The 25,544-nt window shown below is 58.6% G+C and overlaps 1 protein-coding gene across 2 annotated transcripts; it reads left to right on the top strand.

Moving 5' to 3' along the window:
* The first annotated feature begins 2,039 nt into the window (after nucleotides 1-2,039).
* Nucleotides 2,040-17,674, top strand: LOC125450164 (serine/threonine-protein phosphatase 4 catalytic subunit). 2 transcript variants are annotated; one of them, XM_059643304.1, is made up of 9 exons: nucleotides 2,040-2,190; nucleotides 4,749-4,861; nucleotides 6,465-6,516; nucleotides 10,287-10,337; nucleotides 10,578-10,679; nucleotides 12,647-12,820; nucleotides 13,076-13,202; nucleotides 13,378-13,567; nucleotides 16,165-17,674. In XM_059643304.1, the coding sequence occupies exons 2-9, from the start codon at nucleotides 4,764-4,766 to the stop codon at nucleotides 16,292-16,294; spliced, it is 924 nt and encodes a 307-aa protein (XP_059499287.1). In that variant the 5' UTR covers nucleotides 2,040-2,190; nucleotides 4,749-4,763; the 3' UTR covers nucleotides 16,295-17,674. The 2 variants fall into 2 exon arrangements, with proteins under 2 accessions (XP_059499287.1, XP_059499288.1); XM_059643305.1 differs by lacking the exons at nucleotides 2,040-2,190; nucleotides 4,749-4,861 and adding an exon at nucleotides 5,218-5,266.
* Nucleotides 17,675-25,544: the final 7,870 nt, after the last annotated feature.

The following is a 25,544-nucleotide window of genomic DNA, read 5'->3' as shown; positions in this document are numbered from 1 at the left end:
AAGATAACCCCTTTTCTCTCTCAGAGGGGTAAGGATGCTCCCCTCTCTCCCAGAAGGGTAAATATGGCCCCTCTCTCCCAGAGGGGTAAAGATGCACCTCTCTCTCTCTCGGAGGGGTAAATAGGGCCTCTTTCTCCCAGAAGGATAAATATGGTCCCCTCTCTCCCAGAGGGGTAAAGATGACCCCCCCTCTCTCCCAGAGGGGTGAAGATGCCCCCCTCCTCTCCCAGCAGGGTGAAGATGCCCCCTTTCTCTCTGGTGGGGAATAAAGATACCCCCTCTCTCCCAGAAGGGTAAAAGATGCACCTCTCTCAGTCTCTCCCAGAGGGGTAAAGATGCCCCCCTCTCTCTCCCAGAGGGGTAAAGATGACTCCCTCTCTCCCAGAGGGGTAAAGATGACCCCTCTCCTCCCAGAGGGGTGAAGATGCCCCCCCTCTCTCCCCCAGAGGAGGTGAAGATGCCCCCCCTCTCTCTCCCAGAGGAGTGAAGATACCCCCTCTCTCTCTGGTGGGGAATAAAGATACCCCCTCTCTCCCAGAAGGGTAAAGATGCACCTCTCTCTCTCTCCCAGAGGGGTAAAGATGCCCCCCTCTCTCTCCCAGAGGGGTAAAGATGACTCCCTCTCTCCCAGAGGGGTGAAGATGCCCCCCTCTCTCTCCCAGAGGAGTGAAGATGCCCCCCTCTCTCTCCCAGAGGAGTGAAGATGCCCCCCTCTCTCTCTGGTGGGGAATAAAAATACCCCCTCTCTCCCAGAAGGGTAAAGATGCACCTCTCTCTCTCAGAGGGGTAAATAGGGCCGCTTTCTCCCAGAAGGGTAAATATGGCCCCTCTCTGCCAGAGGGGTAAAGATGACTCCCTCTCTCCCAGAAGGGTAAAGATGACTCCCTCTCTCCTAGAAGGGTAAATATGGCCCCTCTCTCCCAGAAGGGTAAAGGTGCACCTCTCTCTCTCAGAGGGCTAAATAGGGCCACTTTCTCCCAGAAGGGTAAATATGGCCCCTCTCTGCCAGAGGGGTAAAGATGACTCCTTCTCTCTCCCAGAGGGGTAAAGATGCCCCCCTCTCTCTCCCAGAGGGGTAAAGATGCCCCCCTCTCTCTCCCAGAGGGGTAAAGATGCCCCCCTCTCTCTCCCCCAGAGGGGTAAAGATGCCCCCCTCTCTCCCAGAGGGGTAAAGATGCCCCCCTCTCTCCCCCAGAGGGGTAAAGATGCCCCCCCCTCTCTCCCCCAGAGGGGTAAAGATGCCCCCCTCTCTCCCCCAGAGGGGTAAAGATGCCCCCCTCTCTCTCTCCCAGAGGGGTAAAGATGCCCCCCTCTCTCTCCCCCAGAGGGGTAAAGATGCCCCCCTCTCTCTCCCCCAGAGGGGTAAAGATGCCCCCCTCTCTCTCCCCCAGAGGGGAGATGACTCCCTCTCTCCCAGAGGGGTAAAGGTGCCCCCCTCTCTCCCAGAGGGGTAAAGATGCCCCCCTCTCTCCCAGAGGGGTAAAGATGCTCCCCTCTCCCCCAGAGGGGAGATGACTCCCTCTCTCCCAGAGGGGTAAAGATGCCCCCCTCTCTCCCAGAGGGGTGAAGATGCCCCCCTCTCTCCCAGAGGGGTAAAGATGCCCCCCTCTCTCTCCCAGAGGGGTAAAGATGCCCCCCTCTCTCTCCCAGAGGGGTAAAGATGCCCCCCTCTCTCTCCCAGAGGGGTAAAGATGCCCCCCGTTTCTCTCTGAGGGGGTTTAAGGATATCCCTGCCTCTCCCTGTGGGGGGGGTGAAGATGCCCAAATGGCTCCCTCCCCAATGGGATTGTGGGGGAGGGGAAGGTGAAAGATGCCCCTCACCACCTGCCACTTTGGTTGCCCCCCCCTTCTTGCCCCTCACCAATATGGCGGAGGCGCGTAGGGAGAAGGTAACAGTCACACGTAACGGTCGCCCTCCGGCAGTTGGGAATCCGGAAGCGCGTGCATGTACCGGGCGCAGTACTCGGCCCCGCCTCTTCAGCCGGCCCATGTGCGCATGCGCCCTGACGGCATGGGCGGCGCTGCTCGGCGCACGCGCCTTAGCTGCCCTCTCTTCCCTCTACCCCTCCCGCCGCCATCTTGTATTCAGGTCGGCCCGAAGCGCGTTCTGCGCTCTTTCTCCCTCTCCATCTTTGTGCTGGCTGTACGCCGTGAGGCCTCGAGGAGGGGGAGGCGACAGAAACAGCAAAGGTAAGAAAAAATAAGTGGCGACGGGTGGGGGAAACGTATGAGGCTGGGTCCGCTTTACTGCTGTCGCCGCCGTAGTCCGGTTCCCACCCCCCGCATCTGATCCCGGGCCCGTAGCTCGGTAATCTCCGGAACGGACTAGTGCGCAGCCGCGGCCGGTTCGGGAGGGCTCGGCAATCCTCGATGATGGAAGTACGCAGCCGCAGTTGGCTCGGGAGCGTTCGGCTGTTCCCGAAGATGGAACCGCGCAGCCGCGACCGGTCTTCGGTCCGCTTTGGCACCCCTTTCATGGCACGTCAGTGCGCAAGCGCAGACGGGTTCGGCAATCTCCGGACGATGGGGAGTACTGCGCAGGCGCAGTGGGGGCGTTCGCGCCTGGAAAGGGAAGGGGTCTGCTGGGGAGGCCATTCGTCCCCTCTAGCCTGTTACGCCACTCAATGACATATAGCTCTATTTCTCCTTAAATGGATGAATCCTCATTCTAAGGTGATGCCCTCTGGCCCTAGACCCTTCCACAAGCCTTGGGAGCAGATGTTGGTTTATAGGGTTAAAGGGTCTGCTGTCCCATTCAATGAGATTGTGGCTGATCTGATGATCCTTAACTTCACTTTCCCGTCTCCCCCACCACCAATCATTCTGTATTCCTTTGCTGATTAAGAATCTCTCTTTGCTTCGAATGTACTGAATGTCCCAGCCTCAACAGCTCTCTGCAGTAAAGTATTCCCACCGCTTCATTTCCCCTTGGAGAGAAGAAATTCCCCCCCCCCATCTCTGTCTTCAAATTTGCGACCCCTTATTCACAGATGACGTCCCTCTTGTCCTGAACTCTCCTGCAAGGGGAATAAACCTCTCTGAATCTCCCCAGTCAAGTTCCCTTGGATGTTTCAATAAGATTGTGTCTCATTCTTAGAAACTTATAAACAGATCCCAACCTACTCAATATCTCCTCCCTGAGACAGCCCCTCCATCGCTGAGTGAACCTTCTCTGCACTGTTTCCAATGCCAGCCTTTCTTTCCTCAGATACAGGGCCCCAAAACTGTTCACAGTATTCTGGCTGTAGCCTGACTAGTGTCTCGTATGGTTTTAGCAAAATCTCCTGACGTTTGTACTCCATTCAGTTTGAAACAAGGGCCAACCTTTCACTCCCCGTCCTTATTACTCCTGGGGCTTCCCAGGAGAACTTTTACTCAGATCATATAGTCAGTCTCATCGACCATCACCAGGTCCAAAATAGCCTGATCCCTGCTTCAATCCATGACGTATTGTTCTGGAAAATTCTCCCAAGTGCACCCTATGAATTTACCCCTTGTGACTGCCTCTAATCTGCCTTTCCCAATTTACCTGAAGATTAAACTCACCAATGGCTAACATGCTGCAATTCTTGTACGCCTTCGTTATCTCCTGATTTACCCACTTCATTAGCTGTTATGGGGCTTATAATCTACTCCTACCAGTGTTTTCGTCCTGTTTTCATTCCATAACTACACCCATGTGGATTATAGAGTCAAACAGCATGGAAACAGAATCTGCAGTCCAACCAGTGCACACTGACCATGTTCCCAAATTAAACCATTCCCACTTGCCTGTGTTTGGCCCATATCTCTTTAAACTTTTCCTATTCATGTACTTATCTAAATGCTTTCTAAACATTGTACTTGGGAACTCTGCAGCCCAATGGTATCAATGTGGATTTCACATGCTTCAAAATCTTCCCTCCCCCACTGCATCCCAAAACCAGCCAGCTCGTCCCCGCCTCCCTAACCTGTTCTTCCTCTCACCTATTCCCTCCTCCCACCTCAAGTCTCACCTCCATTCCCTACACCCTAACCTCATCCTGTCCATCCTCCCCGGACTGACCTATCCTCTCCCTACCTCCCCACCTACACTCACCTCTACAGGCTCCATCCCCTCCCCTTTAACTTGTCTGTCTCCTCTCCACCTATCTTCTCCTCTATCCACCTTCGATCCACCTCCCCCTCTCTCCCTATTTATTTCAGAACCCTCCCCATCCCCCTTTTCTGATGAAGGGTCTAGGCCCAAACGTCAGCTTTTGTGCTCCTAAGATGCTGCTTGGCCTACTGTGTTCATCCATGTCTGCCCTTTAGAAAATGCCCAAAGCCCTGACTATTTAGTTCCCAGCTTTGATTTGCTGTAACAAGATCTCTGCAGTGGCTGTAAGATCATACCCATTAACCTGTATTTATACCATTAGTTCATTTGTTTTTAATGCTATGCAGTAAACAGCCATTCCTTTTAGTCTTTTATCCCTCTCTTCCCCCTCTGTGCTGGGTCTCCCCACCCCACTTTGAGCATTGTCATTAAAATTGCGGCCCTGTAATGCTGTCATATACTTTTCCTTTGCAAGGCCATGTCTCTCCTTTTGAAGCCCCCTCTTTTTGTTAAAGCCCTGCTAGTGGGAAGTGCTACGGGCAATGGAGGCTATGGGGAACCTGTACCCCGCAGGAGAGTGGGCACCTCATTTCGGTTTGTTGTCTGTGCGTGTGTTTGTGTTGTTGCCTGTAAGAGTCCTGTTAATGTCTTCCGGCCACCTCCCTGTTAGCTCGCTCCCTCCACGATGACAGAGATCAGCGATCTGGACCGACAGATTGAACAGCTTCGGCAGTGTGAGCTCATCAAGGAGAACGAAGTGAAAGCCCTCTGTGCCAAAGCCAGGTTGGTGCTGCTGCTGCTGTGGGTGAGGTTCCTGTGGCTTTCTGCCAGCCTCCGCCTCCCTCTCTTTTCTGCGCCTCCCCCACCTGCACCATCTCGATCGTCCGCTCCCATCTCTGCATTCTAAAATCCTCCCCAATCCTGGCCGTTGCTATTCTCAGTAACAAGGTAAGCTTCTTGTCTCTAATCCAGTCTTATCCTTAAGCTCTTCACTCGCAGATGAGTCACCTTGATCGCTTTCCTCTGCAGAGATTTTATTTCCCCCGGATTTGCAAAATACTTCCTTCACTTTATCGCCCTGCCTTTTAACCCACCATCCCCATCTGTTGCCTGGTATGGAGGGAAGGTCTTACGAGGAAAGGCTGAGGGACTTGAGGTTGTTTTCATTAGAGAGAAGAAGGTTGAGAGGTGACTTAATTGAAACATATAAAATAATCAGAGGGTTAGATAGGGTGGATAGGGAGAGCCTTTTTCCTAGGATGGTGACGGCAAGCACGAGGGGGCATAGCTTTAAATTGAGGGGTGAAAGATATCGGACAGATGTCAGGGGTAGTTTCTTTACTCAGAGAGTAGTAAGGGAATGGAATGCTTTGCCTGCAACGGTAGTAGATTCGCCAACTTTAGGTACATTTAAGGCGTTATTGGACAAGCACATGGAATAGTGTAGGTTAGATGGGCTTCAGATCGGTGTGACAGGTCGGCACAACATTGAGGGCCGAAGGGCCTGTACTGTGCTGTAATGTTCTATGTTCTTTGTGGCGTGTTTGGTTTGATCACTTTTAGTAGAAAGTGGCCTGCGTGCAGTTAACAGGGTTTAATAACAATCAGAGTGGCGGACAGCATGGAAAAAAACCCATCCACGCCGACCAGATCTTCCAAGTTAATCTAGCCCCATTTGCCAGCATTTGACTCATCTCCCTCTAAACCCTTCCTGTTCATGTCCCCGTTCAGATGCCTTTTAAATGTTGTCGCTCACATCACTATCTGTGTGAAAGGGTTACTCCTTAAGCTCCTTTTAAATCTTTCCCTCTGTCCTTAACCCTGTGCCCCTCTAGTTTTGGCCTCACTCACTCTACAGAAAAGACCCTGTCTATTCACGCTGTTCATGCCCCTCATGATTTATAAACCTCAATAAGGTCAGCCCCTCAGCCTCGGACACTCCGGGGAAAACAGTCCCAGCCTATCCTACCTGTCCCTGTAACTCAAACCCTCCAACCCCGGCAACGTCCTTGTAAACCTTCTCCGACCTATTTTAAGTTTCCTTCCTGCAGCAGGGAGACCGGAACTGCACACAGTATGCCAATGTTCAGTAACGTGACCTTCCCAACTCCTTTACTCGATGCGCTGACCCATAAAAGCAAGCATACCAAATGCCGCCTTCTTCACCATCCTGTCTACCTGCGACCCCACTTTCAGGGAACTATGTATCTGCACCCCCAGCGATGCTCCCCAGGGCCTTAGATTGTTCCCCAACCCTCTTTCCACCGCACCCAGAAACCCACCCACCCTCCTGTCCTGGGAACGACATTCCTCTTGCTCTCCCTGATGTCTCGTTTCTACATCGGAGCTGATGCTAATGGGTCTTCTTCTGTGTGTGCACATATAGGGAGATCCTAGTGGAGGAGAGTAATGTGCAACAGGTCGATTCTCCAGTGACGGTGAGTAGGCACGACACCCCCCCCCCCCCAGGCCATTCACTTATCCCCTAGACTTCTCCTTCCCTCTGCCATCCCATTCAAACAGCGTGGTCGCTAACTGTGTTGGCTACAGGCTTGGCACTGAGGTTGTGGGCACTGTTGGAGCGTCAGCACTGAGGGAGCGGGCGCTGTCGGAGGGGCAGTGTTGAGGGAGGGGGCACTGTCGGAGGGTCAGCGCTGAGGGAGGGGACACTGTCGGAGGGTCAGGGCTGAGGGAGCAGGCTCTGTCGGACAGTCAGCGCTGAGGTAGGGGGCACTGTTGGAGGGTCAGCACTGAGGGAGCGGGCGCTGTCGGAGGATCAGCGCTGAGGTAGGGGGCACTGTCGGAGGGTCAGTGCTGAGGGAGCGGGCACTGTCGGAGGGTCAGCGCCGAGGGAGCGGGCACTGTCGGAGGGTCAGGGCTGAGGAAGCAGGCTCTGTCGGAGGATCAGCGCTGAGGTAGGGGGCACTGTCGGAGGGTCAGTGCTAAGGGAGCGGGCACTGTCGGAGGGTCAGTGCTGAGGTAGGGGGCACTGTCGGAGGGTCAGCACTGAGGGAGCGGGCACTGTCGGAGGGTCAGTGCTGAGGGAGCGGGCACTGTCGGAGGGTCAGTGCTGAGGGAGTAGGCGCTGTCGGAGGGTCAGCGCCGAGGGAGTGGGCACTGTCAGAGGGCTCGCGCCGCACTGTCGGAGGGTCAGCGCTGAGGGAGCGGGGACTGGCGGAGGGTCAGTGCTGAGGGAGCGGGGACTGGCGGAGGGTCAGCGCTGAGGTAGGGGGCACTGTCGGAGGGTCAGCGCTGAGGGAGCGGGCACTGTCGGAGGGTCAGTGCTGAGGGAGCGGGCACTGTCGGAGGGTCAGCGCTGAGGGAGCGGGCACTGTCGGAGGGTCAGTGCTGAGGGAGCGGGGACTGGTGGAGGGTCAGTGCTGAGGGAGCGGGGACTGGCGGAGGGTCAGTGCTGAGGGAGCAGGGACTGGCGGAGGGTCAGTGCTGAGGGAGTGGGGACTGGTGGAGGGTCAGTGCTGAGGGAGCGGGGACTGGCGGAGGGTCAGTGCTGAGGGAGCGGGGACTGGTGGAGGGTCAGTGCTGAGGGAGCGGGGACTGGCGGAGGGTCAGTGCTGAGGGAGCGGGGACTGGCGGAGGGTCAGTGCTGAGGTAGGGGGCACTGTCGGAGGGTCAGTGCTGAGGGAGCGGGGACTGGTGGAGGGTCAGTGCTGAGGCAGCGGGGACTGTCGGAGGGTCAGTGCTGAGGGAGCGGGGACTGGTGGAGGGTCAGTGCTGAGGGAGCGGGGACTGGTGGAGGGTCAGTGCTGAGGGAGGGGGGACTGGTGGAGGGTCAGTGCTGAGGGAGTGGGCACTGTCGGAGGGTCAGTGCTGAGGGAGGGGGGACTGGTGGAGGGTCAGTGCTGAGGGAGCGGGGACTGGTGGAGGGTCAGTGCTGAGGCAGCGGGGACTGTCGGAGGGTCAGTGCTGAGGGTTCGGGGACTGGTGGAGGGTCAGTGCTGAGGGAGCGGGGACTGGTGGAGGGTCAGTGCTGAGGGTGCGGGGACTGGTGGAGGGTCAGTGCTGAGGGAGGGGGGACTGGTGGAGGGTCAGTGCTGAGGGAGCGGGGACTGGTGGAGGGTCAGTGCTGAGGGAGGGGAGACTGGTGGAGGGTCAGTGCTGAGGGAGCGGGGACTGGTGGTGGGTCAGCGCCGAGGGAGTGGGGACTGGTGGTGGGTCAGTGCCGAGGGAGCGGGGACTGGTGGAGGGTCAGTGCTGAGGGTTCGGGGACTGGTGGAGGGTCAGTGCTGAGGGAGCGGGGACTGGTGGAGGGTCAGTGCTGAGGGAGCGGGGACTGGTGGAGGGTCAGTGCTGAGGGAGCGGGGACTGGTGGATGGTCAGTGCTGAGGGAGCGGGGACTGGTGGATGGTCAGTGCTGAGGGAGGGGGGACTGGTGGAGGGTCAGTGCTGAGGGAGCGGGGACTGGTGGAGGGTCAGCGCTGAGGGAGGGGAGACTGGTGGAGGGTCAGTGCTGAGGGAGCGGGGACTGGTGGAGGGTCAGTGCCGAGTGAGCGGGGACTGGTGGATGGTCAGTGCTGAGGGAGGGGGCGCTGTCGGAGGGTCAGTGCTGAGGGAGCGGGCACTGTCGGAGGGTCAGTGCTGAGGGAGTGGGCACTGTCGGAGGGTCAGTGCTGAGGGAGGGGGCACTGTCGGAGGGTCAGTGCTGAGAGAGCGGGCACTGTCGGAGGGTCAGTGCTGAGAGAGCGGGCACTGTCGGAGGGTCAGTGCTGAGGGAGCGGGCGCTGTCGGAGGGTCAGCGCTGAGGGAGCGGGCGCTGTCGGAGGGTCAGCGCTGAGGGAGCGGGCACTGTCGGAGGGTCAGTGCTGAGGGAGCGGGCGCTGTCGGAGGGTCAGTGCTGAGGGAGCGGGCGCTGTCGGAGGGTCAGTGCTGAGGGAGGGGGCACTGTCGGAGGGTCAGTGCTGAGAGAGGGGGCACTGTCGGAGGGTCAGTGCTGAGAGAGCGGGCACTGTCGGAGGGTCAGTGCTGAGGGAGCGGGCACTGTCGGAGGGTCAGTGCTGAGGGAGCGGGCGCTGTCGGAGGGTCAGTGCTGAGGGAGCGGGCGCTGTCGGAGGGTCAGTGCTGAGGGAGAGGGCACTGTCGGAGGGTCAGTCCTGAGGGAGCGGGCGCTGTCGGAGGGTCAGTGCTGAGGGAGTGGGCACTGTCGGAGGGTCAGTGCTGAGAGAGTGGGCACTGTCGGAGGGTCAGTGCTGAGAGAGTGGGCACTGTCGGAGGGTCAGTGCTGAGGGAGTGGGCACTGTCGGAGGGTCAGTGCCGAGTGAGGGGACACTGTCGGAGGGTCAGTGCTGAGGGAGGGGGCACTGTCGGAGGGTCAGTGCCGAGTGAGGGGGCACTGTCGGAGGGTCAGTGCTGAGGGAGGGGGCGCTGTCGGAGGGTCAGTGCTGAGGGAGTGGGCACTGTCGGAGGGTCAGTGCTGAGAGAGTGGGCACTGTCGGAGGGTCAGTGCTGAGGGAGTGGGCACTGTCGGAGGGTCAGTGCCGAGTGAGGGGGCACTGTCGGAGGGTCAGTGCTGAGGGAGGGGGCACTGTCGGAGGGTCAGTGCTGAGGGAGGGGGCACTGTCGGAGGGTCAGTGCCGAGTGAGGGGGCACTGTCGGAGGGTCAGTGCCGAGGGAGGGGGCACTGTCGGAGGGTCAGTGCCGAGTGAGGGGGCACTGTCGGAGGGTCAGTGCCGAGTGAGGGGGCACTGTCGGAGGGTCAGTGCTGAGGGAGGGGGCACTGTCGGAGGGTCAGTGCTGAGGGAGGGGGCGCTGTCGGAGGGTCAGTGCTGAGGGAGTGGGCACTGTCGGAGGGTCAGTGCTGAGAGAGTGGGCACTGTCGGAGGGTCAGTGCTGAGGGAGTGGGCACTGTCGGAGGGTCAGTGCTGAGGGAGGGGGCACTGTCGGAGGGTCAGTGCTGAGGGAGGGGGCACTGTCGGAGGGTCAGTGCCGAGTGAGGGGGCACTGTCGGAGGGTCAGTGCCGAGGGAGGGGGCACTGTCGGAGGGTCAGTGCCGAGTGAGGGGGCACTGTCGGAGGGTCAGTGCTGAGTGAGGGGGCACTGTCGGAGGGTCAGTGCTGAGTGAGGGGGCACTGTCGGAGGGTCAGTGCTGAGGGAGGGGGCACTGTCGGAGGGTCAGTGATTACAATGAACAGTAAATCCAGAATTTTTGAACGTTGTGTGAGAGGTTTCTGATGGTTGTTCTCTTTGCTCCCAGGTTTGTGGTGATATCCACGGTCAGTTCTACGACCTGAAGGAATTATTCAGGGTAGGTGCCAGTTTGTGTGCCCCCGCCCTCCCTCCGCCAGCCCTTGTCCCTTACTCCCAGCCACTCAGCTTGTTGTGTGAACTCTCCGTGGGGTGCACTGTGCCTGGATGCCTGAAGCCAGTTCCCAAGGCACATGGGGGGGTGGGGGGTGAATTTTGGAGAGTCTTTCTTGCCCCTTGTTGACGTCCCTGACACACTTTCCCATCCTGTTCCCTTCCGCTTCCCCTGCTGTTCCCACAGGTGGGCGGTGATGTCCCGGAGACCAACTACCTGTTCATGGGAGACTTTGTGGACCGAGGCTTCTACAGTGTCGAGACCTTCCTTCTGCTGCTTGCTCTGAAGGTGAGAAGGTGACAGTCTCGCTTTGGGCTATTCTCGCTCGGCTCCCACTGCCTTCCCTCTCACAGGACACCAGGTTCACCACAACATCCAGCAACACGCACTGACAGTGAAGTGTTTGGGAGGGCTGTGTACAGGGAGCAGGGCACAGTCGGAGGGTCAGTGCCGAGGGAGCGGGTGCTGTCGGAGGGTCAGTGCCGAGGGAGCGGGCACAGTCGGAGGGTCAGTGCCGAGGGAGCGGGTGCTGTCGGAGGGTCAGTGCCGAGGGAGCGGGCGCTGTCGGAGGGTCAGTGCTGAGGGAGGGGGCGCTGTCGGAGGGTCAGTGCTGAGGGAGGGGGCGCTGTCGGAGGGTCAGTGCCGAGGGAGCGGGCGCTGTCGGAGGGTCAGTGCCGAGGGAGCGGGTGCTGTCGGAGGGTCAGTGCCGAGGGAGCGGGCGCTGTCGGAGGGTCAGTGCTGAGGGAGGGGGCGCTGTCGGAGGGTCAGCGCTGAGGGAGGGGGCACTGTCGGAGGGTCAGCGCTGAGGGAGGGGGCACTGTCGGAGGGTCAGCGCTGAGGGAGCGGGCACTGTCGGAGGGTCAGCGCTGAGGGAGCGGGCGCTGTCGGAGGGTCAGTGCTGAGGGAGGGGGCGCTGTCGGAGGGTCAGTGCTGAGGGAGCGGGCGCTGTCGGAGGGTCAGTGCTGAGGGAGGGGGGCGCTGTCGGAGGGTCAGTGCTGAGGGAGTGGGCACTGTCGGAGGGTCAGCGCTGAGGGAGGGGGCGCTGTCGGAGGGTCAGTGCTGAGGGAGGGGGCACTGTCGGAGGGTCAGTGCTGAGGGAGCGGGCACTGTCGGAGGGTCAGTGCTGAGGGAGGGGGCGCTGTCGGAGGGTCAGTGCTGAGGGAGCGGGCGCTGTCGGAGGGTCAGTGCTATCTAATGTTGTGCTGTCCCTGCCCCTGAGAGTTTTTGATGGGAGTGGGGTGGGGGGGGCACTGTGTAGAGGGAGCTTTACCCCATTCTGAGTAATGGGAGATGGAGCTGTACTTTGCACACTAGGACACAAGGTGGTGCTGACAAGCTCAATTCCCTGTCCTTCCTGTCTCTCTCTCTGTCTCCCTCTCACACTCTCCCTCCCTCACTCCCTCTCTCCTACTTGGTGTGTCTCTGCCTCCCCCCCCCCCCCCAACCCTGCCTCAGGGCCTCTCTACACCCCCGTTTCTCCCCCCCCCCAACCACGGTCCGTCTCTTCCTCCTCCCACCCCCCCCACCCCCTCGGTGTGTCTCTGCCTGCCCCCACCCCCACCCCCTCCCCCTCGGTGTGTCTCTGCCTGCCCCCACCCCCTCCCCCTCGGTGTGTCTCTGCCTGCCCCCACCCCCACCCCCTCGGTGTGTCTCTGCCTTCCCCCACCCCCTCCCCCTCGGTGTGTCTCTGCCTGCCCCCACCCCCACCCCCTCGGTGTGTCTCTGCCTTCCCCCCCCCCTCCCCCTCGCTGTGTCTCTGCCTTCCCCCACCCCCTCCCCCTCCCCCTCGCTGTGTCTCTGCCTGCCCCCACCCCCCACCCCCTCGGTGTGTCTCTGCCCCCACCCTCTCCCCCTCCCCCTCGGTGTGTCTCTGCCTGCCCCCACCCCCTCCCCCTCCCCCTCGGTGTCTCTCTGCCTGCCCCCACCCCCTCCCCCTCCCCCTCGGTGTGTCTCTGCCTGTCCCCACCCCCTCCCCCTCAGCCTGTCTCTGACTGCACCCCCGTGTGTTTCTGCGTGTCTCCACCCCCTCCCCCTTGGTGTTTCTCTGCCTCCCACCTCTCCCCCCACCCCTCGGTCTGTTTCTGCCTCCTGCCCCCCCCCCCCCCCCGCCCTTCGATCTATCTCTGCCTGCCCCGTGGTCCTCTCCCCGGTTGTTTGATGTATTTAATAGCCGAGAGCAGTGCGTGCGGGTTGCTGCCTTCACAACACGCCTGAGCCTCTCATTCTGTCTCTCTTGTCTCTGCCGAGTTCCTTAGGTGCGATATCCAGACAGAATCACCCTGATCCGGGGAAATCACGAAAGCCGACAGATCACCCAGGTCTACGGCTTCTACGACGAGTGCCTGCGCAAGTATGGCTCAGTGACGGTGTGGCGGTACTGCACTGAAATCTTCGACTACCTCAGTCTGTCGGCTATCATCGACGGGAAGGTGAGGGGGGTGAACGGAGGATTGAGTCGGGGGGATGGGGAAGGGTTCGAGCAGGGTGATCGGACGGGGTAGAGCCAACAGAGTGAGTGTTTGCTGCAGCCACCTGGGGTGGGAGGGGTGTTCCTGGGGAGTGGGTGACGGCGGGGCGTGTGCGTGAGCAGCGCACTGTGTGCGGCAGGGAGTTTAGGGAAGCGCGGTGGCGTTCGGGAGCCCGGTTTCGGCCCTGACTGTTTCTGCCTCCTTGCCTGTGTCCAGATCTTCTGCGTGCACGGCGGCCTCTCACCCTCGATACAAACACTGGATCAAATTCGGACAATAGATCGCAAACAAGAGGTTCCTCACGATGGGCCCATGTGTGATCTCCTGTGGTCAGACCCTGAAGGTAACCAGGCAATGGGGTGATGCACAGATCTTTAGCAGGGGCACCAACTCACCCTGGCTCAGGGATATGGGTTTTTGGGTGGCGGGCGGTGCGCGACACTGACTGTCAACGGGGTACAGAGGTCACCCACACTCCCCAGGGCTTTGTCTAACTTTGTCGCTGTTTGTACTTTCAGACACAACGGGGTGGGGAGTGAGTCCGCGGGGAGCTGGTTATCTGTTTGGCAGTGACGTGGTCACGCAGTTCAACGCTGCCAATGATATTGACATGATCTGCCGCGCTCACCAGCTGGTGATGGAGGGTTACAAGTGGCACTTTAATGAAACTGTGCTAACTGTCTGGTCAGCACCAAATTACTGCTACAGGTGAGTGCGAGGTACCAGGAATCGTGTTCTCAACATCCCCGTTTAAAACCTGTAGGCTCAGAGGTGCGCCACGTACCGTTCCGGTCCCGGTCACACTGCGCTCGGAGCGTCCTTACGGCTCCGTCCCGGTCACACCGCACTCGGAGCGCCTCCTACGGCTCCGGTCTGGCTTAATCCGCACTCAGCCCATATCTGATAACCTCGTACCTCACTGGGAATCAGAAGTCTCTCAGTGACTGACCTCCCACAACTCTGCTGGAGTGAGAATCACAAAGATTCACCACCCTCCATGTTTTAAACTAAAGTTTAGTCATTTTAGAGATAGCAGGAAGTGTGGATGCTGGAGAACCTGAGATAACAAGGTGTAGAGCTGGATGAACACAGCAGGCCAAGCAGCATCAGAGGAGCAGGAAGGGCTGACGTTTCGGGTCTGGACTCTGCTTCAGAAAATTTTCTGAATGGTCCAGACCCGAAACGTCAGCCCTTCCTGCGCCTCTGATGCTGCTTGGCCTGCCGTGTTCATCCAGCTCCACACCTTGTTATCTCAGTTTCTCCAGCATCCACACTTCCTGCTATCTCCATCAGGTGTCTGCTGCCCCCTTGCTGTTCCTTAGCTTCGCCCACACAGATCCCACACAATCATCTCCTGATCTGAGATCGTTTCTGTACTCGATTACAGATCCCAGTCGCTTCTCCTCAGCACACGCCCCCACCTCCTTTTCCTTCTGTGTGGCCCTTCCTAAATGCCGCAGACCCTTGAATATTCCATTTCCCAGCCTTGGCCACCGTGCAGCCACGTTTCAGTAATGAGAGTTGGTCCGTACGCCTCAGCCTCTCCCCTAGATCACTAAACCCTGTTGCGGTGATCAAGTGCCCTGCCTGTTGTTTGACTTTCAAAGAACCGTCAATGCTCAGCTTTGATTCTCCCCATCTGCTGGTCTCAGCGGGATCTTTTCCTTTTGCGTCCCATTTCCCCGGGCAGTCCCTGCCCCGCTTTGTATGTGTCCTAGTACCTCAGAGACTGGAGATTCTCCAGCCACCAGACCTCATGCTCTCACGTTCACTCTCACACAGCACCGGGAGCAGTCCCGAACATACGGCCCAAATTTCCCGAATCTGGCATCAGGTGAATGCCTTCACATACAAGAGGCATCAACATGAGAAACAGGAGCAGCCCATTCAGCCCCTCTCGAGCCTGCTGTACCACTCAGTCACACTGCGGCTGAGCTTATCGTGGGCTCAGCTCCATTTACCCGCTCGCCGTTAACCCTTAATTCCTTCACTCTTCAAAAGATTTCTCTGCCTTTGCCTCAAACACTCAACGAGGTAACCTCGCGGGGCCGGGAATTGCACAGATTCACAGCCCTTAGGGTGAAGATCGTACGGAGGGATTTAGACGTTGAGCTCCACAGTTTTCTCAAACTGGCAACACGAGTGAATAAAGTGGTCGGGTAAGAGTGTGGGGCACTTTTTAGAATTTCTTTTTGTAGGATGTGAGTGTCACTGGCAAAGCGCCCTTTCGGGGAGGGAATTCTCCCGTTTTGACCCCACGAGTATAAAAGGGTTAGCAAGCCATGTTGCAGCTGGATCGAACTTTAATTAGGAATGTTGTGTTCAGTTCTGGTCACCCACACCACCAGAGGAGAGGACGCAGACACAGTTTAGCAGGATGTTGCCTGGTCCTGCTAGGAGAGATTTGGCTCGTTTTCACTCGAACATCGAAGGATGTGAGGCAGAGTTTATACAAGGCAGTGGATAGAATGGATAGCTTCCCCGCCCCCAGCGTAGAAATGCCAGTGTGGAGAGGATTTAGGGTTAAGGTGAAACAGGGATAGGGAAATGTAAGGTGTTTTTTTGTTTGCCCACAGAGTGTAGTAACTACCTGCCAGAGGAGGTGGTGGAGACAGATACAGCAAGCTCTGTTTTAATCAGCACTTTATCAGCTGGGAAGTACTGCATTGTTTGAGTATTTGTTCGGTAAATAAGCTTTAACAGTGCCGTGTACCGCCCCTGCCCCTGCAGTCTGTCGCTGTAACTTGTGTTGATTTGAGGAGGTGTGTTGATGCTTTTGGCGTAGATTTTTTTGGAGGAACATCAATGTCTTGAAGCTCCGCGGGGTCAGGGTTCGCTGTGGTCGTGCGTAGTCTTCGATTATCGGGGATATTCGATCGCTCCCGGGTCCTGGGGTGCCACCCCGAGGACAGTTTCTGTGCAGTAATGATGTTTAAGAGGTACCTTGCCAGGTGTACAAATGGGCGCAGGATACAGGGGGCACAGAGGCAAAAGGTTCTTAAGTTTAGAAAGGCGCCAGCGCAGTACGGATGGCCGAAGGGCCTGTTCCCAAGCTGTGCTGCTCTGTCAGGGAGGGCTGAGGGTAAATCGCCTTGATGCATTGGGGAGGGGTGTGGTGCGCACTACACACCGAAGATTGGATGGCGAGGACAGAGATACGGAGGGTAGTGAGTAGATAGGCTGAATGATCACTTTGGGAAGCAAAGGGGAGGAGGGGACGCTGGGTTGGTGGGACACAGGTTACGAAGCTGACGGCTGCTGTGTGTCTGTGTCTCTTCTCTTCCCCACACCCCCCCCCCCAAAAGGTGTGGTAACGTGGCAGCCATTCTGGAACTGGACGAGCATCTGCAGAAGGAGTTCATCATTTTCGAGGCAGCTCCTCAGGAAACCCGGGGCATCCCCTCCAAAAAACCCGTGGCCGACTACTTCCTGTGATGTGAACTGTGATTCCCCACCACCCCCCCACCCTCCACCCTTCAGGGCCCCAGACACGACTCCGATGTCTCCTCCAAGTGCCCCCTCGTCCTGACTCAGCCCAGGAGCAGGCTCCCAGAGATTGAGGGGACAGTGGGAAAGTGTGTCTCAGACAGTGGGAGGCTGCATCATCCGGGAGCTTTCACTCTGGTGTCAGGCAGGTTTCAGTACACCCACACCCACACACTGTCTGTCTCTCTGTCTCTGTCCCCACACACTGTCTGTCTCTCTGTCCCCACACACTGTCTGTCTCTCTGTCTCTATCTCCAGACACTGTCTGTCTCTGTCCCCACACTCTCTGTCTCTGTCCCCACACACTGTCTGTCTGTCTGCCTCTGTCTTTCTGTTCCCACACACTGCCTCTCCCTCTGTCTCTTGCCCCACACACTGTCTGTCTCTGTCCCCACACACTCTCTGCCTCTGTCCCCACACTGTCTGTCTGTCTCTGTCCCCACACTGTCTGTCTCTGTCTCCACACACTGCCTGTCTCTCTGTCTCTGTCCCCACACACTGTCTGTCCTCTGTCTCTGTCCCCACTGTCTGTCTCTGTCTCTCTGTCTCTGTCTCTCTGTCTCTGTCCCTCACTCTCTCTGTGTGTCTCTCTCTTCCTCTCTGTCCGACCTCTCTCTCTCTCTCTCTCTCTCTCTCTCTCTCTCTCTCTTTCTCTCTCTCTCCCTGTGTCTGTCTGTGTCTCTCTCTCTCTCTCATGTACACACCCACCCTCATATGCACAGATACGTGCAGTCATGCACACACTGAATGGAAGAGATCTATGTGTCTCTTCCTCTCATGCATGACGCACACAGACACAGATGCATTAACACACCCACAGACACAGTCTGCCTCTGTGGTCAGTTTCTCTCTCTCTCTCTCTCTCTCTCTCTCTCTCTCTCTCTGTCACACACACTCTGACACATGCCTTCCAGTCTGCCTGGCTGCCAGCGTGTTTTCCCCATCACCCCGTTTTCGACCCTCTGTGGGCTGCCCATCTCTCCCGTTATACCTCGTCAGGACTGTCAGCCTGGCCCCCACCACCCCGGCAGCACAGTCTCCCCTGGGTACGGGTCTCGGGCAGGCCGCGGACCCTCCCAGGGACACAGTTGGCGAGCTTGGTGGATTGGGAATGCCGGGGGAGTATGGACACGCGTGCACACTGTGACAGTGTAACCTCACTGTCGTCCGCTCTCCCAGCCTTTTTTTTATTGAAAACTTCTGACAGCTCTGTGACTGTAACAGACAAAGCCCGTCTGCCTTCAGATTTACTCTGCAACCTTTTTAAAGAAAGATTCCATCTTCGAATAAAGCCTTCAAAAAAATGCCAATAAAAAGCGTAAACTCTCACCCGGGTCTCTGGCAAATCTTTATTCTGAGCTGTAGAGGGAGCTTTACCCTGTGTCTAACACCGTGCTGTCCCTGGGAGTGTATTGATTGGAGGTGGTTGGGGAGGACAGTGTAGAGGGAGCTTTACGCTGTATCTAAGCGTGTTCTCAGTAATGGTGGAGGAAGCTGTGGTATCTGCACCCAGACACGGGGTGGTAACGAGAGAGGCTCAATGTCCTTTCACAGTCACTCTCTCTCCCTCTCCTCATCTGTCTCTCTCGCGGTCTCTTTATTGTACCTGATTCTCTCTCTCTCTCTCTCTCTCTCTCTCTCTCTCTCTCTCTCTCTCTTCCCACCGCATCCCCCCCCCCATACCCCCCGCCCCCGCGTTCCACCCCATACCCCCCGCACGCCCCCATACCCCCGTTAACCCCGCGTCCCCCCCATACCCCCGCGCCCCCCGCATAACCAGGAGCCCCGTGCGTTTAAGCTCAGTTACTGAGAGATAGGATTCAGCTGGCTGCGTTTTTGGGAACGCGGTATTTCCCCACTGTATGGTTCTGTACCCCCGCCCCCCCCCCCCCCCCCCCGCCATCGCCGTTCTGTCTGATTTCACCCTCTCCCTTCAGCCGTGCAGGACTGTGCGGTGGTCCTGGGCCAAGCTGTTGCCCCTTGGGATGGCGGGGGAGAGAGGGGCTGGGTAATATTGGGTTGAGAGCTCTGGAAGACCCCACAACCCTGCTTAAGAAGTACCCGAGCGAGAGTTGGGAACGTAGGAGCATTCGCTGGGCCTTGCGCGGGGAGCCTGCGGTGGGTGCGGTTTCGTTAGTACAGCCTCGTTGGGCTGAAGGGCCTCTTCTGATTTATTTAGGGTGGGGGAAGGGTTGTCACAATGATTGCCGCCTCCCCCCCCACCCACAACCAGACCGCACCTTCCTGAGTCGCAGCTCAGTAAGTATGTCTCTCCCGGCCAGACTGTGCTCAGTCCGTCTAACAACCCCGCAACCGGCTCCCTGGGGCACCTCTCCATCCGACCTCCAACGGGGAGTGATCCTGGGCCCTCTGGGTGGAACTAAACACCCCTCAGCACTCCCAGTGGTTGGGGCGGGGGGTGTGGCGCAGACGGGACCCATTCTAATGAAATAGAGTTCCAGTTTCTCTCCGTCTCTCACTGTCTGTGTGTGTGTGTGTCTCTCCCCTCCATCTCTGTCAGTCTCTGCCTCTCTCCCCTTCCTACTCCGTTTCTCTCTGTCTCCTGTCTATCTTTGCCTCTCCATCTTCCCTCTTTCTCACTCCCCCCACCCACGTCTCTGTCTGTCACTGTCTCTCTCCCCCCACTTGTCTCTTTCTCTCTCACTCCCCCGCTCCCTTGTCTCTCTCTCTCTCTCTCTCTCTCTCCCCATCTCTCTCTCCCTCTCCCCGTCTCCCTCTCTCTCCCCCCCCTTCCCCCCCCCGTCTCCCTCTTCCCCCCCCGTCTCCCTCTTCCCCCCCGTCTCCCTCTTCCCCCCCCGTCTCCCTCTCCCCCCCCCCGTCTCCCTCTCCCCCCCCCCGTCTCCCTCTCCCCCCCCCGTCTCCCTCTCCCCCCCCCCCCGTCTCCCTCTCCCCCCCCCGTCTCCCTCTTCCCCCCCCGTCTCCCTCTTCCCCCCCCGTCTCCCTCTTCCCCCCCCCGTCTCCCCCCCCCCAGTCTCTCTCTTGCCCCCCCGTCTCTCTCTCTCTCCCCCTTTCTCCCTGTCTCTCCCCTCCCTTGTGCCCCTCTCTCTCTCCTGTCTCTCTCTCTCTCTCCCCCCCCGTCTCTCTTTCTCCCCCGTCTCTCTTTCTCTCACTCTCCCCCTCCCCGTCTCTCTCTCTCTCCCCCCTCACTATCTCTCTCTCTCCCCCCCTCCCTATCTCTCTCTCTCCCCCCTCCCTATCTCTCTCTCTCTCCCCTCTCCCTATCTCTCTCTCCCCCCCTCCCTATCTCTCTCTCTCTCTCCCCCCTCCCTATCTCTCTCCCCCTCCTATCTCTCTTTCTACCACCCTCCCAATCTCTCTCTCTCCCCCCCCTCCCTATCTCTCTCTACCCCCCTCCCTATCTCTCTCTACCCCCCTCCCTATCTCTCTCTCTACCCCCCCTCCCTATCTCTCTCTACCCCCCTCCCTATCTCTCTCTACCCCCCTCCCTATCTCTCTCTCTTCCCCCATCTCTCTCTCTTCCCCCCCTCTCTATCTCTCTCTCTTCCCCACATCTCTCTCTCTTCCCCCCCATCTCTCTCTCTCTACCCCCCTCCCTATCTCTCTCTCTTCCCCCATCTCTCTCTCTTCCCCCCCTCTCTATCTCTCTCTCTTCCCCCACATCTCTCTGTCTTCCCCCCCATCTCTCTCTCTCTCCCCCCTCCCTATCTCTCTCTCTCTCCCCCCTCCCTATCTCTCTCTCCCCCCCTCCCTATCTCTCTCTCCCCCTCCCTATCTCTCTCCCCCCCTCCCTATTTCTCTCTCTCCCCCCCTCCCTATCTCTCTCTCTCCCCCCCTCCCTATCTCTCTCCCCCCCCATCTCTCTCTCGCCCCCCTCCCTATCTCTCTCCCTCCCCCGCTCCCTATCTCTCTCCCTCCCCCGCTCCCTATCTCTCTCCCTCCCCCCCTCCCTATCTCTCTCTCTCTCTCTCTTCCCCCCATCTCTCTCTCTCTGCCCCCTCCCTATCTCTCTCTCTCTCTCCCCCTCCCTATCTCTCTCTCTACCCCCCCATCTCTCTCTCTCTGCCCCCTCCCTATCTCTCTCTCTCTCCTCCCCCTCCCTATCTCTCTCTCTACCCCTCTCCCTATCTCTTTCTCTACCCCCCTCCCTATCTCTCTCTCTACCCCCCTCCCTATCTCTCTCTCTAACCCCCCTCCCTATCTCTCTCTCTACCCCCCTCCCTATCTCTCTCTCTACCCCCCTCCCTATCTCTCTCTCTACCCCCCTCCCTATCTCTCTCTCTACCCCCATCTCTCTCTCTTCCCCCCCTCTCTATCTCTCTCTCTTCTTCCCCCCCTCTCTATCTCTCTCTCTTCCCCCCCATCTCTCTCTCTTCCCCCATCCTCTCTCTCTCTCACCCCCCTCCCTATCTCTCTCTCTCTCTCTCTCCCCCTCCCTATCTCTCTCTCTTGCCCCCCCTCCCTATTTCTCTCTTCCCCCCCTCCCTATTTCTCTCTTTCCCCCCCTCCCTATTTCTCTCTTCTTCCCCCCCTCCCTATTTCTCTCTCTTCCCCCCCTCCCTATTTCTCTCTCTTCCCCCCATCTCTCTCTCTCTCTCCCCCCTCCCTATCTCTCTCTTCCCCCCTCCCTATCTCTCTCTCTTTCCCCCCCATTCTCTCCCTCCCCCCCCTCCCTATGTCTCTCTCTACCCCCCTCCCTATCTCTCTCTCTACCCCCCTCCCTATCTCTCTCTCTCTTCCCCCCCATCTCTCTCTCTTCCCTCCCTCCCTATCTCTCTCTCTACCCCCCTCCCTATTTCTCTCTACCACCCTCCCTATCTCTCTCTCTCTTCCCCCCTCCCTATCTCTCTCTCTTCCCCCCCATCTCTCTCTCTTCCTCCCCTCCCTATCTCTCTCTCTACCCCCCTCCCTATCTCTCTCTCTACCCCCTCCCTATCTCTCTCTCTACCCCCTCCCTATCTCTCTCTCTACCCCCTCCCTATCTCTCTCTACCCCCCTCCCTATCTCTCTCTACCCCCCTCCCTATCTCTCTCTCTTCCCCCATCTCTCTCTCTTCCCCCCCTCTCTATCCTCTCTCTTCCCCCACATCTCTCTCTCTTCCCCCCATCTCTCTCTCTCTCTCCCCCCTCCCTATCTCTCCCCCCTCCCTATCTCTCTCTGTACCCCCCTCCCTATCTCTCTCTGTACCCCCCCTCCCTATCTCTCTCTCTCTTCCCCCTCCCTATCTCTCTCTCTCTCCCCCCTCCCTATCTCTCTCTTCCCCCCCCATCTCTCTCTCTCCCCCCCCTCCCTATGTCTCTCTCTACCCCCCTCCCTATCTCTCTCTCTACCCCCCTCCCTATCTCTCTCTCTCTACCCCCCTCCCTATCTCTCTCTCTCTACCCCCCTCCCTATCTCTCTCTCTCTCTTCCCCCTCCCTATCTCTCTCTCTTCCCCCCCCCATCTCTCTCTTCCCCCCCCATCTCTCTCTTCCCCCCCCATCTCTCTCTTCCCCCCCCATCTCTCTCTTCCCCCCCATCTCTCTCTTCCCCCCCCATCTCTCTCTTCCCCCCCCCATCTCTCTCTTCCCCCCCCATCTCTCTCTTCCCCCCCCATCTCTCTCTTCCCCACCCATCTCTCTCTTCCCCCCCCATCTCTCTCTTCCCCCCCCATCTCTCTCTTCCCCCCCATCTCTCTCCTTCCCCCCCATCTCTCTCTTCCCCCCCATCTCTCTCTTCCCCCCATCTCTCTCTTCCCCCCCATCTCTCTCTTCCCCCCCATCTCTCTCTTCCCCCCATCTCTCTCTTCCCCCCCCGCATCTCTCTCTCTTCCCCCCTCCCTATCTCTCTACCCCCATCCCTATCTCTCTCTCTCTGCCCCCCATCCCTATCTCTCTCTCTCTCTTCCCCTCTCCCTATCTTCTCTCTTTCCCCCCATCTCTCTCTTCCCCCCCATCTCTCTCTTCCCCCCCCATCTCTCTCTTTCCCCCCCCATCTCTCTCTTTCCCCCCCATCTCTCTCTTTCCCCCCCATCTCTCTCTTCCCCCCCCATCTCTCTCTTTCCCCCCCCCATCTCTCTCTTCCCCCCCCATCTCTCTCTCTCTTCCCCCCCATCTCTCTCTCTCTCCCCCCCATCTCTCTCTTTCCCCCCCCATCTCTCTCTCTCTCCCCCCCATCTCTCTCTTCCCCCCATCTCTCTCTTCCCCCCCATCTCTCTCTCCCCCCCATCTCTCTCTTCCCCCCCCATCTCTCTTCCCCCCCATCTCTCTCTTCCCCCCCATCTCTCTTCCCCCCCATCTCTCTCTTCCCCCCCATCTCTCTCTTCCCCCCCATCTCTCTCTTCCCCCCCATCTCTCTCTTCCCCCCCATCTCTCTCTTCCCCCCCCATCTCTCTCTTCTCCCCCATCTCTCTCTTCTCCCCCCCATCCCTCTCTCTTCCCCTCTCCCTATCTCTCTCTCTTCCCCCATCTCTCTCTCTTCCCCCCCTCTCTATCTCTCTCTCTCTTCCCCCACATCTCTCTCTCTTCCCCCCCATCTCTCTCTCTCTACCCCCTCCCTATCTCTCTCTCTTCCCCCATCTCTCTCTCTTCCCCCCCTCTCTATCTCTCTCTCTTCCCCCACATCTCTCTGTCTTCCCCCCCATCTCTCTCTCTCTCCCCCCTCCCTATCTCTCTCTCTCTCCCCCCTCCCTATCTCTCTCTCCCCCCTCCCTATCTCTCTCTCCCCCCTCCCTATCTCTCTCCCCCCTCCCTATTTCTCTCTCTCCCCCCCTCCTATCTCTCTCTCTCCCCCCCTCCCTATCTCTCTCCCCCCCATCTCTCTCTCGCCCCCCTCCCTATCTCTCTCCCTCCCCCGCTCCCTATCTCTCTCCCTCCCCCCGCTCCCTATCTCTCTCCTCCCCCCCTCCCTATCTCTCTCTCTCTCTCTCTTCCCCCCATCTCTCTCTCTCTGCCCCCTCCCTATCTCTCTCTCTCTCTCCCCCTCCTATCTCTCTCTCTACCCCCCATCTCTCTCTCTCTGCCCCCTCCCTATCTCTCTCTCTCTCTCCCCCTCCCTATCTCTCTCTCTACCCCTCTCCCTATCTCTTTCTCTACCCCCCCTCCCTATCTCTCTCTCTACCCCCCTCCCTATCTCTCTCTCTACCCCCCTCCCTATCTCTCTCTCTACCCCCCTCCCTATCTCTCTCTCTACCCCCCTCCCTATCTCTCTCTCTACCCCCCCTCCTATCTCTCTCTCTACCCCCATCTCTCTCTCTTCCCCCCCTCTCTATCTCTCTCTCTTCCCCCCCTCTCTATCTCTCTCTCTTCCCCCCCATCTCTCTCTCTTCCCCCATCTCTCTCTCTCTCACCCCCCTCCCTATCTCTCTCTCTCTCTCTCTCCCCCCTCCCTATCTCTCTCTCTTGCCCCCCCTCCCTATTTCTCTCTTCCCCCCCTCCCTATTTCTCTCTTTCCCCCCCTCCCTATTTCTCTCTCTTCCCCCCCTCCCTATTTCTCTCTCTTCCCCCCCTCCCTATTTCTCTCTCTTCCCCCCATCTCTCTCTCTCTCTCCCCCCTGCCTATCTCTCTCTTTCCCCCCTCCTATCTCTCTCTCTTCCCCCCCATTCTCTCCCTCCCCCCCCTCCCTATGTCTCTCTCTACCCCCCTCCCTATCTCTCTCTCTACCCCCCTCCCTATCTCTCTCTCTCTTCCCCCCCATCTCTCTCTCTTCCCTCCCTCCCTATCTCTCTCTCTACCCCCCTCCCTATTTCTCTCTACCACCCTCCCTATCTCTCTCTCTCTCCCCCCTCCCTATCTCTCTCTCTTCCCCCCCATCTCTCTCTCTCCTCCCCTCCCTATCTCTCTCTCTACCCCCCTCCCTATCTCTCTCTCTACCCCCTCCCTATCTCTCTCTCTACCCCCTCCCTATCTCTCTCTACCCCCCTCCCTATCTCTCTCTACCCCCCTCCCTATCTCTCTCTCTTCCCCCATCTCTCTCTCTTCCCCCCCTCTCTATCTCTCTCTCTTCCCCCACATCTCTCTCTCTTCCCCCCATCTCCTCTCTCTCTCTCCCCCCTCCCTATCTCTCCCCCCTCCCTATCTCTCTCTGTACCCCCCTCCCTATCTCTCTCTGTACCCCCCTCCCTATCTCTCTCTCTCTTCCCCCTCCCTATCTCTCTCTCTCTCCCCCCTCCCTATCTCTCTCTTCCCCCCCATCTCTCTCTCTTCCCCCCCCTCCCTATTCTCTCTCTACCCCCCTCCCTATCTCTCTCTCTACCCCCCCTCCTATCTCTCTCTCTCTACCCCCCCTCCCTATCTCTCTCTCTCTACCCCCCTCCCTATCTCTCTCTCTCTCTTCCCCCCTCCCTATCTCTCTCTCTTCCCCCCCCCATCTCTCTCTTCCCCCCCCATCTCTCTCTTCCCCCCCCATCTCTCTCTTCCCCCCCATCTCTCTCTTCCCCCCCATCTCTCTCTTCCCCCCCCATCTCTCTCTTCCCCCCCCCATCTCTCTCTTCCCCCCCCCATCTCTCTCTTCCCCCCCCATCTCTCTCTTCCCCCCCCCATCTCTCTCTTCCCCCCCCATCTCTCTCTTCCCCCCCCATCTCTCTCTTCCCCCCCCATCTCTCTCTTCCCCCCCCATCTCTCTCTTCCCCCCCCATCTCTCTCTTCCCCCCCATCTCTCTCTTCCCCCCCCATCTCTCTCTTCCCCCCCATCTCTCTCTTCCCCCCCATCTCTCTCTTCCCCCCCCCATCTCTCTCTTCCCCCCATCTCTCTCTTCCCCCCCCGCATCTCTCTCTCTTCCCCCCTCCCTATCTCTCTACCCCCATCCCTATCTCTCTCTCTCTGCCCCCATCCCTATCTCTCTCTCTCTCTTCCCCTCTCCCTATCTGTCTCTCTTTCCCCCCCATCTCTCTCTTTCCCCCCCATCTCTCTCTTTCCCCCCCATCTCTCTCTTTCCCCCCCCATCTCTCTCTTTCCCCCCCATCTCTCTCTTTCCCCCCCATCTCTCTCTTTCCCCCCCCATCTCTCTCTTTCCCCCCCCATCTCTCTCTTTCCCCCCCCCATCTCTCTCTCTCTTCCCCCCCATCTCTCTCTCTCTTCCCCCCCATCTCTCTCTTTCCCCCCCCATCTCTCTCTCTCTTCCCCCCCATCTCTCTCTTCCCCCCCATCTCTCTCTTCCCCCCCATCTCTCTCTTCCCCCCCATCTCTCTCTTCCCCCCCATCTCTCTCTTCCCCCCCATCTCTCTTCCCCCCATCTCTCTCT

Source organism: Stegostoma tigrinum, chromosome 50 (genome assembly GCF_030684315.1).
Source record: "Stegostoma tigrinum isolate sSteTig4 chromosome 50, sSteTig4.hap1, whole genome shotgun sequence".
Lineage (NCBI taxonomy): Eukaryota > Metazoa > Chordata > Chondrichthyes > Orectolobiformes > Stegostomatidae > Stegostoma > Stegostoma tigrinum.
This window is presented reverse-complemented; position numbering and strand designations above follow the sequence as displayed.